This window comes from Temnothorax curvispinosus, unplaced genomic scaffold (assembly GCF_003070985.1).
Source record: "Temnothorax curvispinosus isolate PA1 unplaced genomic scaffold, ASM307098v1 QBEX01004104.1, whole genome shotgun sequence".
Taxonomy (NCBI): domain Eukaryota; kingdom Metazoa; phylum Arthropoda; class Insecta; order Hymenoptera; family Formicidae; genus Temnothorax; species Temnothorax curvispinosus.
The window spans coordinates 286,093-299,520 of NW_020213884.1; the positions used below are offsets into that span (position 1 = coordinate 286,093).

The 13,428-nt window shown below is 36.2% G+C and overlaps 1 protein-coding gene across 4 annotated transcripts in view; it reads right to left on the bottom strand.

Annotated features, from left to right (window-relative positions):
* The window catches only part of LOC112453169, a 331,828-nt gene that overhangs the window by 16,006 nt on the left and 302,394 nt on the right, over window positions 1-13,428 (bottom strand). For all 4 annotated transcript variants that reach the window (XM_025013760.1, XM_025013759.1, XM_025013756.1 and 1 more), the window contains 6 exons: window positions 12,906-13,111; window positions 10,394-10,672; window positions 9,641-9,705; window positions 8,570-8,774; window positions 7,770-7,915; window positions 7,097-7,225 (listed from right to left, as the gene is read on the bottom strand). In XM_025013760.1, the coding sequence (XP_024869528.1) occupies window positions 7,097-7,225; window positions 7,770-7,915; window positions 8,570-8,774; window positions 9,641-9,705; window positions 10,394-10,672; window positions 12,906-13,111 (1,030 nt within the window). The remainder of the gene's footprint in view (window positions 1-7,096; window positions 7,226-7,769; window positions 7,916-8,569; window positions 8,775-9,640; window positions 9,706-10,393; window positions 10,673-12,905; window positions 13,112-13,428) is intronic.

Consider the following 13,428-nt stretch of genomic DNA (forward strand, 5'->3'; position numbering starts at 1 on the left):
CTTAATAACTATGAGGAAGCAATGTGCAAGTTTCTACTTGCACACTTTTTTTATTCCCATAAATATTTATGACGTCGAGAAAGTAGAGACGATCTAATATATACATTTGTTTCTTCATTCTTTTCTACCTCTATTTCATATATAATTCATTAAAATTTGGTTGATCAGATCTAGTTTTATTATAAAGCTTCTATATATGTACGAATTCTCAGAAATGAAAGCTGAATTGTTTATTATATTTTTGGCAATTCACGATTGTACTTTAGGTTTAATATAAAGAAGATGTGAAAATGCAATGAGTGTGTATCATTCTGTATGTATTATATTCTTTAAATTTAAGTTTTTATTCCTCTGGAAAAGGCAGTAATTTTTTTTCTTTAATAATCTTTAGACAATGCCTACGCATCTTTAGCATATCTGTTGAATATTTTATAATAGATGGATTTTCTCCCCTTGCTATCGATATAGCAAATGCTGCTGCAAATATACCACACGATGCTAGGTCCGGTTGCTTTGTAACTTTTTCAAATATTACATTATTCTGAGTTAAATTAGGATATCGTTTTTTAATGTATCTTTGTTCAACTAATGTTAGATTGTCATAAGAGTGCGTTTCAAAATACAAACTGTCATATATATGAAGTTTTACACCGTCATAATAAATACAATGCCAGTGGTTGCCAGCTTGACAACCTCCAACAATCTGAACATCCGGGGTAAAGATTGGATTAACCCAATGTAAACCAGTAATAAATAATACATCAACACGATTAAATTGAGTATTATTTTCTATTATTTTCATAATTTCATTTAAAGGTCTATCATCTAGCCACGAATATTTGTTTAGCACATTTTCTTCTAAAGTTTGTGGAGGTGGATTAATTTGTACTGTATCTGCTACTGTTATACTTTCTTTGTTATCTTTCCTAAATGTCTCATTAGTTTGTTCAGATATTACGTTGAATAAATGTTCTTCTGAATTTTTGTTCTTGTTATAAGAATTTTCTTCTTTCAATTTTTCCACCATTTTTACACTTGATATTAGTTTCTCGGTCTGCTCGTTTAATCCGATAAAAATAGGTTTATGATCTGAGAAATAAGTTTCGTATACCCCCGCATTATAATTTAATATTTCCTCCGATATAAATATTACATCTATCTGCGTATTAAAGTTTGTAGTTGACACTTGAGTACTAATTGCACGTTTAAATTGTAATTTATTTAAATGTTTTTCTAAAAATCCTCCTTTTTTATACGAGTCGTAATTAAAATCACCTATTATAATTTTTTTTTTACTAATATATTTGCTTAAAATATTATCTAGTTCGTGTATAAACATAGTTCGAGGTACGGATGGTGATTTATAACCGGTAATGATCTCCACCTCATTTATGTTCATGCGTATCAAGTCAATATGACGCTGTTGTCCATTTATAGTTTCATCTTTTTGTATATGTTTTTCAATAAATCCGTTAAGTTCCTTTCTAATAAAACATATTATTCCTTTTGGTAAACGTTTATCATAATATTATGTAAATATAATATTATGATAAACATTACATAATAAACATTATATAATAATATTATGTAATATATGTAAATATAATTATTAAAAATAGTTAATATTACAGGGGTTACCCATTTCTTTTAAAAAAATGTTTTGGCACGTACATTTTTTTAAAAGAAATCGGTAACCCCCTTAATATTAACAATTTTTAATAATTCTATTAAATTACTCAGTCTTTTCTACCCCTATTTTATATATTTAAAATTTAAATTCGGTTGATTAGTTTTGAAGTTATGGATTTTTTAGTAAATTGTGCACATACATACATACATACAGACATTTTTTTTTGGGCAATATTTTGACGTTTTACAACAATCTGAAGATATTAACGTCAAAAACTATAAAACCAATCTTTTCTTTAGTTTTTTCTACCCCTATTTCATATATAATTAATTTAAATTTGGTTGATTAAACCCAAGATTATACGCAATCAAAAGTTAATATACGAATTTACGAAAACAAAGCTTCCTCTATGAGGAAGCAAAATGAAGTGATGGCAACATATGGGAGTAACTGCTTGAGTCAATCCCTTGTAACGCGACAGCCGCTTCAACGCGATTTATTCTTCAAAACGCCCGATTTCTCGCATATCGTCGTGCACGACGTCATAAAAACTATTCCATCTTTTTTTGTCGCTGTTCTTTACAGTTGCAAGCATGTTCAGCAGCAGCGTTAAACACGGCGAAATGTCCTGCCAGCCGGAGTGGAAGTAAAACGCGACATATTTTAACGAGCTCTAATCTTTTTGCGATTTTGCTCTTAACGGCGGTACAAAGTGTTGAAGCAACTTAACGACGAGGATCCACTCGATAGCGGTAAAAGCGACGGCAGTGACCATTTGCAAGAGGGTAACCGAGGATGGAAAGGCAGGATATGTGGTCAGACTCTATACGATGACTCTCTGAATTATCACAATTACGGACGCGTAAGTTCTCTATTCTCAAATTTTTTAATTTTCTGTCCTTTGTAGGATCTGAGAATACGAAATGTTTCGAGATTTTTCCACATTTTCGGACAATTGCTTTTTTGCGCGATTAACGCGCGACATTTATAAGAATTTTTTTGGAAAAAGAAATAATTTGAAGCTTCAAAAATAAATTTTTTATATTTAATAAATAATAAGAGATAATAAGAATTCAAATTTTTTAAAGAGAGAATACACATTAAAAATATAAATACAAGAATTGCTTAATTTTTACTTATTTCAATTTATATATTTTTTATTTATTTTCCAAAATGTTTCATATTAATTTTTGTATTTATTAGACGTTATATAAAGGCGCGCTCTTTCTAATTTTAGAAGTTTCAAGATTTATCGCGCAACATATAAGCAATATAGCAACGAGCATATTCATAGATATCGCAGAAGCACCCGGTACATACCCGGCGTAAGACGGTGACATTGAATTATTGTTAACCTGGTAAATGCAGTCCGGCAGCTGTCGTCGCGCCTCGTTGCTGAATGCGACAAGGCGTTCCGGTAAAATATGCGAATGCATAATTGAAAAACGGCGCGCGGCGCCGGCGTCGAGAAACCACAGCTTTTTCGGCGTTTCTTCGAAATGCTGTAAGATGGGATTAAACTGGCGCTCGTCGGAGGTAACTTAACGCCACGCTGAATAAAGATCGTATCATCGGTACTCTCTCTTTCTCAGGAGAGTAATTCGTCAGTTCCACTTACGATATACACGAGATTCCGAGATCTATCTTCACTCCGGGGGAGCGCAAAAGTCACCTTCGCCAATCCAGTTTAATTCTCTTTTGCGACGTCACGAAACATTTTCTATTTCCAAGTGATATAAAATAAGCAATGTGTTTTAGAGAGTTCTTTTGATATAAATTAATTATCTTACTTTAAGTTGAATACAAAAATGAGTTATTCAAAAATTAAGTTTCAATATAAAGAAAAAAAATATATCAAAAAAATTAAAAACAATTTATTATTTAATTAAAAATTTTTGTTTTATCTTAAAGTTATCGCAAATATCAGTTTGATGAAAATTGAACGTAAAATTAAAAATTTAATTTAATTGTTCAATAGAATAAATTATCCGACAATTTAAATTAAACACTATTTAAATATACAATTCGATGCATTGTAGATATAACCACGATTAATTGAAAGAGCGTAATTGGCTGCACAGAATCTAAGAGCACACGATATCGATATCAAATTAGGTCAAATTATCGAACAATCACGGTCGAATAATCACGGGAAAATTGTACAAAACGGACAAAAATAATAATCGCATAAACGATGGGTAGCAAAGACTCAATTAAAGACAATCGATACCAATTCCTCGATAGAAGATATTCGATTGCATTCGGCTGACAAACGACCAGGTGATTTGAATAATGATTTGAGCGAGATATTCCGAGTCGTAAAGTTTTGCACACGAGCTTTGAATCGCGTAAATCCTGCTCAACGATAGATAGAGAGCGCGGGAATGGGAATGTGAGGGAGCTAGAAGGGTAGAAAGTGAAAGATGAGGGAAAGTAAGACGAATGCTGGCCCAGGCGAGAGAGAGAGAGAGAGAGAGAGAGAGAGAGAGAGAGCGAGAGATTTCGAGTCGCCGGCGCAAAGACGGCACACCGTAGTCCTCCGCTATATTAGCAAAGTTTTATGACGTATGTAGTCGCGACGTGCAGTCACCACGGGAAAATGCAAGTTTCCATCCTTCCCGCTCTATGGTGCAGTCCGCCGTCGCTACGAGCCCCATGGGTCTACGGACATGGTGGACGGGGGAGAATAAGGGACGAGATGACGTTGGGGACGAACCGACTGCCAGAGAAACTTATGCGAATCTGAAAATGTTGAGATACATCTTGCGCGGGCAAGTTCGTAATGATTGGATATCTTCATTAGTCATTTAATAAGTCCATTTAATAAGGCTCATTAAATCCTTAATTATTATTAAAAAGCAGCTCTCTAAATCTCATAAAGTAGTTTCACTATTAAATTGTTCATCTTTGTTCATACATAGCGGGGAATTGTCTAAAAATATCGTAAAATTGGAAAAAGGGGAGGAAGAAGATAGTCGTCCATTAATAATAACGATCACATCTTGGGTCTACTCGATTCTCTAAACTCGCCTTTTTCTTCGCGATCGTTGCTTAGCGCGATCGTTGCTTCTCCGATCTCGCTGGGTGAACCTCAATCTATTTATCTATATATCTATCGCACAGTCGCCCAGCCGACCATTTCGTTCGAATCGAAACACGCTATCTCTCCCGCTGGCAATGGCAGAAACGAATTCCCGTAATCCCGTCAGACGTTCTCCGCCGTCGAGCCGTTATTTAAAGCCGTCCAACGGCCATTCGATGAGCGAAGCTATCAGCTACAAAATAACTTTAGTTATAGATACGAATACAATTTCCTTTTTCCTTTGAATGCAATGTCTGATTGTTTAAAAATTAAACGCATGCTATTTTAATCAATTATAATATATCAAGTCAACTATGGTAAAAATACCACTTTGTTAGGTATATAAAGACAAATGTCTATATTTACAGATTATTAGATCGGAATAATATGTTTTGTTTTATCCCAAATCCGGTAAAAAAACCGCTTTATTACATAAAGATAAATGTGTGTTTATAAATGATTAGTTCGGGATAACGTTTTGTTCTGTACCAAATCCAAATTAATGTCCATAATTCGCAACATTCTCTTTCTCTCTCTGTTTTTCTGATATTTAGAATTTGCCGTAGTCCTGTCTCAGACTTATAAGACGACGTTGAGAAATTCTTAGCGCGACTTTCACAAATCGGAATGGGTGTGTAATTTTCAGTCAACGTTGTTTCGCGTCAATCGATCGTGACATTTCCCTTCGACACCTGTATGTCGCTAAATGCACGCCGTTTTTCGCTCGCGGCACGCATTTTACACAGTCATATAGGTTCCCGGGGCGATTTCCAATCTGTGATCAAGCGCCGGTCTATTTGCAACTTGATGGAGGTATTCTGGATTCGAATTGGCGTGTTGTTCCGTTGGCCGATCTATCCTTTTTTCCGTGCGAATTTTTTGACGTCGAGAATTCGTTATTATAAAAATATCTCCCGCCGTTCGATACTCGCGAAATATGTTCAACGAAGAGGAAACTTCATTATTGCTTTTCGATGTAATCATATTCAGTATGTGCATGGGTTAAATATAATCATTTTAGTTTCCTTAATTGATTCATCCATGTTATACATATATTTTTTCTAAACATTAAACTTTACAGGATGGCTATTTTAAATATGGAAAATATTTAAGGTTAATATAATGGACTATTAAATTTTATTAACAAAGAAAACAGTAATTAGGATATTAATTAACTTCCGTAGTCATTATTATTAAAAATTCACAAGTTTTTATACTCCACATATATTTTATACTCCAGTAAAACTTCTTTTTCCAAGAGATTATATTATCTAATCAATTAATCTATAACGTGTCATCGACTTCAATCTTGTGTTTTACAATTTACAAATATATTTCATCAACTTATTTTAAAATTACGTTTGGTCGTAATGCCATATCAAGTATATTTAAATCGCGATACGACGTTATACATATAAGTCGATCATGAATCACGGAGTTTTAATCGCCTCGTGTGCATTTTAAGCAAGCGCGTTATACGTTCCGGACACGCGTAAGACTGCATACTCGCGTGCAATAAGACCCCGGGGGGGTCGATCGGCGATCTGCGCGCCCAGCCGCCCAGAGATCTATCGCGTAGCGCGAAGGGTGAAATTCGGCAAGGAACGAGCGGATTAATCGCGATAATTCCGCCCGAACGACGCTGAGATTCGCCAGGAAATTAAAACTTTTCGCGAGGACTCGTTATCGCCCTTTCACACTGACTTCCTGTCGGGTGCACGCACGCGCGTGTATCGAATCGCTGTCGTTCACGCGATCAGCTTTTCTTGCCGCTGGCAAGACTCTCAAAAAGGTTTTATGAACTCTGCAAGCACACTCCTACACGTAATCCAAACGCGGTAAAGATTTAAGAGTTGACTTGTCGTCCACTGTAATGCCTCACAAATTACACGGAAAAAGCAGTAAAACGTAAATCCGAAAGGAAAAGATTACATCATATCGTCAAGACATGTTACAAAGTTGAATTCGATCTTATTCTTGCCATTCTGTATTTTGATATGTCCATTATATCATGTTAGATTCAGAATATTCTATTATGTATTAAGTAAATAACAATTGCAGGAAGAAAAGTTGAAAAGATACTTGAACAATTTAAATATATAAAAATTCAACATTTTTAAGAATACAGCGATTAGTGTACCGCGTTAAGTTCAAAACGTTCTAGCGCACTTAAAAAAAAGTAATGGTTGAAAGCTCTATTTAGCTCGGGTCTTTGGAAAAGGTAATAAAATGGAATAATAAAGTTCTGGAACTCATCTCAAGTGTGCACGTATCTTTGTCTCGCGGTTTCTCGAAAATTTTTGTAGCTTTATCCAGCTCCCGCGTCAAAGCTTTCAATTTTCTCCCGTGCGGCGCAAAAAAAAGTCCATTCGAAATTCGCTTACCTTGACGCGCAGCAGGTGCTGCAGACTTTGAGCCTGGCTGCTATTTAAGGGTGGATTGTCGGTCCCGAGTCGTGCCACTGCAATCACGTTTTCTCGGGTCGCGTTGTACAAGAAGAGCGTGCATACTGTCTGTAAATGGAAGACGAGAGGTAGAGTTGACCTGGAGTAGGTAGATAGGAGGTGTAACGTTGGCGCGTCATCCGTCGCTGCAAACGTGGCGGCTTTATTAAATTCCGCGCGGCCCGATTTAGTTTTTAATCGACGCGCAGTTTGACGAGCCATTACATTTCTCATTGACATTTCTCATTATCGGGATTTCTGCGCGCCGATCGGAGATGCTGCGCATTAATTGCATTCTGGGAATTTCACGACGGAAACGCGCGCGCTCCCTTCGCCCGTCTCCTTCGCCGCGCCGCGCGTCGCCGAAACGTAGTAACGCGGGATGTAATAAACCCCGCGCGAGGGAATAATCGACTGATTTTAAATTCTTTTCTGGGTCATCAAATTCGCGATGACCAAAATTGTGCCAAGACAATCTCTTTCGATTTCGGAATTTATAGGCGAAATTTCGATCGAGCCGTATACGGCGTTGACCAAGAAGCGACAATTTCGAAGTGTCATCCCGGCCGAGGTATTAACGATCAATAGGAACAACGTGACAGCAACGCCTCACCTGATTATTGACTTCCTCTCTCATGAAATTGTCGAGAGACGACACCGCGTCCAGCACGGTCACATTGTTGTGCTGCTTCAATAAGGTTTCGTCCTTCTCGCTGTACCCCAGGAACATGAAAACCCCGTGCGGTATACTATATGTGTCTGCGCAAATAACACAATGCTGGTATTATATGGCGAGAAGAGAAATCGTTTTCTGTCGGACTACTCGAAAATCGTCATATTTGAAGTTCGTCGAGTTCAAAAGAAAAAAAAAAAAAGAAGAAACTTATTGAGCATATTTAACATAAACTGTGTAAGAAATAGGATTTTATTAATGAATTTAATTTTAATTGTAATTAATTAAATTTTAATTTATTTCTAAATTTTGAATTTTCTGTATCCTGTAAAATAAGATGCTATTATAATTAATTATAATTCTTCTGTTAAGAGTTTAATTGACTAAATCGGCTATCACCGTCATGAGAGATCGATCAATGGTTTTGGTCAGATTAATCATCAAGACATTTCAATGGGTCTTAGTCCTTTTAAATTAATGTATTATAATTTTGAAGCTTATATATGTATAAGCATCGTATTTAAATAATTTAATTTATAGCCAATCAAGTCGATTAAAAAGTTTTAATTGTTAATTATTTGTTGGCGTAATAAATGTATTTATTCGGTATAATTCTTCTATTTATCTTACAATAAAACAAAATTAAGTTGTTGCTCGTTCACGAAGAGTTCAGTAATAATGTTGTTTAAACGATCGACTTTAATTTAATCGCATCAATTATGAGAGAGATGATTACTCACCGGGTGAAGGCCGCATGCATATAAAGCCGCCGCTATAGCAAAGGCAAGGACCTCGGTGCGCCTGGTAGGCCGGCGCTTCGTGGTTGTAGAAAGCGAAATCCGTCTTACAGGGTGACGAATCGACGCAGATGGTGTTGCAAACGAGTTGCTCGCCTTCACCACAGTGGCAGAGCTCCGAGCATTCGGGCTCGTCCTCGCGATAAAGCTACACAAACAGAGCACGTTGAAATCGATACGTTCACCTATCATTGTGCATCTTAAAAATATATCGTTTGCCACAAATGTAAAAAATCTTTATTACTTATTTTTGAATGTTACTTATATATGCAATATATAATAAAAAAAATTTTTATATATGCAGTTTTACGTTATATAATTTTAAGCTGACACGGTTTTTTATTTAATATTTCCGTGTCACTATTAATTTGCGTTACCGCTAAAATCAGATTGCTTTCATTCGCGGCACATTTTATTTTCTACTGTAACCTTTTCATAAAGTTTCTATATAAATCTATGATATTTTATTTTTTTACTTTTATTAGAACACATTGGCGCAGTTAAAACTTGAAACATTTTACGATACTAAAATTTATCATCTAAATACCCACATTCTAAATTATAACAGTTTATATACATACGGTTCATATTTTCTTCAAACAACATTTTTATTTCATATTTCATCGACAAACTTATCAAAATAAAATTCAACAAAAATCTCAGGATAAGAATAAATATTGCCGCGCGCGTTTGTCTTTTAATATAATTAATTAAAGCTTTTTAGCTTGCTTTTAGAATTGAGGAAATTTCTCATTAATGAAAGAGTTAAAAAAATACATCGCGACGTGAAAAAGAAGCCGCGGGCGACTTTTTCGTTTCTTTACGATAAAATTCGCTGTGTGCATTAAATATCCGATTTCCGCTGACACCCTTTCCGGTATGACGTCCACAAAACCCTCGCTTTCTCTTTTTTTTTGCCTCGCCGAGCATCGGTTCTCAAGAGTGGCGGTAGCGGTGAGCGCTTTGCGTCGCGACGGCGATCGCGAGAGACTTGGGAGATTGCGAGCGACTCACCCTTTTGCCCTTGCCTTCTCTTATGTATTGCTGACTGTGTCTCGGCCTTTGAACCACGCAGAAGCCTACAAAGAGAGTGACGTGAGAAGCTGTCTTTTTCGCCAGTTTATTTCTCCAGTCCTTTATCAACCTCTTTTCTCCCAACGTATCTCACCCGGAGGCGATCTATCTAATTTGCTTCTTGATGCGGCAGACGAAAGAGATTAAAAATTCTCCTTTTTCTCAAGCTACCGGTATACGCGGAGGTTTATTTATAAAAAAGAGACGTTGTCTGGCTTGAATTGAAAAGTATAGATGTTTAAGATGCGTATACACATAATGATTGGAAACAAGAATCTTGAAATTTAGAACGCTATAGAAATATAACAGAGTATAAACGTAAAGTTTAAAATTTCGCAATATATATAAATCCAATTTCCAACATAAATTATTGTATGTAATATAATTAAATATAATGACCAATCAAGTTTCAGATGAAATTGCTGTTACAGTAAAATCTACGAAAAACAAGTTTTTATTACCTACAAAATATGTTTCAAGGTATAATTTGTAAACATTTATTTTAAACATCTGTAAACGTTTATTTTTTAGCGCTAGCTGTATTTCCATACCCCTTAAAATTGAACGAAATTGAAAAAAGCAATTAGTAACTAAAATTTCCCCGGCAGAACACCCCGATAAAGCACGATAGAAATCAAGCCAATTATTGCGTAGGGAACTAATTATCATTAAATCCGTTCAGACTCCACTCACGTGGTGTCGGCGTGGTGGTCGTGGTGGTGCTCGGAGTGGTGCTTATGGTGGTGGTCGTGATTTCCCAAGTTTCCGTGGGTTCGGTGGTCGGCCACCTTGTCACTTCCGGTATTTGATTATCTTCCACTTGTTCGACCACCGCGGTGGTCGCCGTCGTGCTCGCCGGCGACCTCGTCGTCGACGCGACTGCCGAAGCCGTCGTCGTTGTCGTTGTCTTCGCCGTCGTCGTACGCGAATGATGGTGCTTCTTGCGCGCGTGATAGTCCTTCTGCGACTCCACTGTAATCACCGATAACATTCTCGATGCAAAAACTGAAATTGATTGAAGATTATATCGAAAGGTAGTAGGAATAATGCATCAGGAAATCTCTGTTAACATTTATTATTTCGCGCGACTACTCTTGCAGAACTTCTTGCGGAAATACTTTGGCCGAAAATTTATTTACAATTCCATGTTTTATGATTACCCATGCTGGGATGTGCTTTCACTTTTTGGTCGTATAACTCAGAACGTTTCACGGCACAATAATAAGCACGAAAAACCGCCGACTCGAATCGGCATCGTCACCTCGGAGTAACTTCGGGGGCTTAATACTTTCTTCCCTCGCTCGCACCGCGCGCGCCAGGAAAACGGACGTGTGGCCGCAAATAACAACCGCTAAGCAATATAAAGTGCCGAACGGAGAGCCTGTAAAATTGCAGTTGAATGTACACGTGTAGTCATCCGACGTGGAAGTATGAAAGTATCGGGAAAGTCGCCCCGGCTCCCCGTATCGCCGCGGCACCGCGCGCCGGTGGCACACAGCTGCTGCGAAATATTTCAGCTACCGAGGGGCTCCGGGGTGATTACACTTTCAAGGGGGCACCGCGCGCGCCTCTTCTCTCGCGGGGCGCGTATAGCAATAATAAGGGAACGTAAGATGCGCGTAATAATATTTTACGAGCTGCGGCGGCAAACCTGCAACTTTTATTTTCGCGAAATAGATTATATTTATCAGCATTTATAAATGCTTAATGAAACGGCAATAACCCGCGGTTTTCTATCTTTTTTTAAAAAAGCAAATTGCGGTTAAATCTTGCAAGTAATATCTAAAACAATATCTCAAAAATTTAATTATAAATACTTTAATGTGAAATTATATAAACGGGAATAAGATTGTTATTTTTTCCATTTATCATTAAAGATGTATTCTAAACAATTAATTATACAATTCTCATTGTATTTAAAACAAATTTGATGTAATCAGGAAAAAGACAAGATTTGCCATATAGACGATCTATGCAGTTAGTGATGCCACGCGCAAAATTGCAATTACACCGGTCGAACAAACGACACAGGTTGCCTCTTATCGATCTCTCTCGACCCCGTCGAGTTGTAAAGCACGGCGAATGCAATGGACTGCATTCAGTCAGTAGATAAGTCATTTAGATACGAAGAAATTGCATCTCCTACTGCGTTTTAGAAGCGCATCATGCCGAGCGCAACGGCAAAGCTTCATGCTTTGTCTGTTACATGCTAATTATGCGCTGTATTGTTTATACATATATGTGTACGGTGACCCAGAATAGAAATTATTATGGATAATTTTCTAACAACTTTTCAGTCAAATTTTGCAATTTTTCAGTTTATCGTCATTGAATATTTTTAATAAATTAGTAATTTAATTTAATTATAAAAGTTAAAGCGATATTAGTTAAAAGATAAATTCTTATTAATTACTTTTTACGTAATTTAATGTGCGCTTTCAATTTTCAATATTAGAGACAATTTACATGGGATTTTAAATTGAATTTATAAATGTTAAGAAAAAATCGAACTCAAGCTTAGCAAAAAATAGCTTAATATCAAAATAATAGATGCATATTTTATAACTTTATATTTGATGTTGTGTACGACAAATGACACTTACAGGAAATCAAACACAAATATATTTATATGCAATAATTAAATGCAAAATATATTCATTGCAAAATGCCGTTTAATGAAAAACAAAATAACCGTCACGTCGTTTTTCATGCTGATGGAATCGTGTGAGATAAACATTTGCAAAGACCGGTCAAACATTGAAGCAGTATATCATCAGTCTATATTAATTAACATTCCGATACCGGTGTGCGTGCAGCTTGCGATTATTTTTATTTAATCCGGATATTCTGATTCGATATCGATTTCGAGATTACCGCGTTTTCAAATAACTTTCCTAAAGTATACCTGCTATTTACAAAGTAGGTTAATTGTTTTAAAGAATAACAGTTATTTCTCTTGTAGATGTTATTTATTCTATCCTCGAAAAATACCCAATAATCGGTTTGCTTCTTACTGTTTTACTTTTATTGTATTTTCAATATATAAGGTTAATTAAATTTTACAACATTAAATTTTCTCTGTCTGTATCTAGTATATTTATAAAAAAAAGTGAATTACCAAGCTTGACTTCCCTAATTTAAATTGTTGCGACTGTTGTGTGAATTCTCAACGTGAGTAATGAATATCCCAAAATTTTCCGCTTACCTACGCAAGGGTTCACCCAGAGAAGTCGCTGCCAACCCAGACAGCCGTAGAGCTGGTTGATCTCGGTGCCTTTACAAGCGCAATTCGTATGAAGTTCCGTACCCAGGATGCCCAGCATGGCTTTTCTGCACTCGGAGGTTGGCCCGGCACATTTCTTCGTCACGCTGTCGACCGCGCAACTCTGCTCGTAATACTCCAGCCTAAGTCTGGAAAAATAAAAACATTATTATCTCAAATTATCTACAAATTGCTGGCATGTCGATGCTAGCTGGTATGTAATGCTACCAATTGCTAAGATTACTTGGAATCGATCCGAAGATATTGCTCAGCCATTGATATGTATACATAATTAATTATAATTACAAAATTTAACTATATATACATATTGTATATTCAACCCATATTGAAAGGAAGTTAATTTATACTAAATGCCAAAAAGCAGATTTATTTCTTGTAACAGTAAATATACCGGAGAAACTGGTGTTCATACATTAATTAAATATGGACGTTTTATTATAACGTC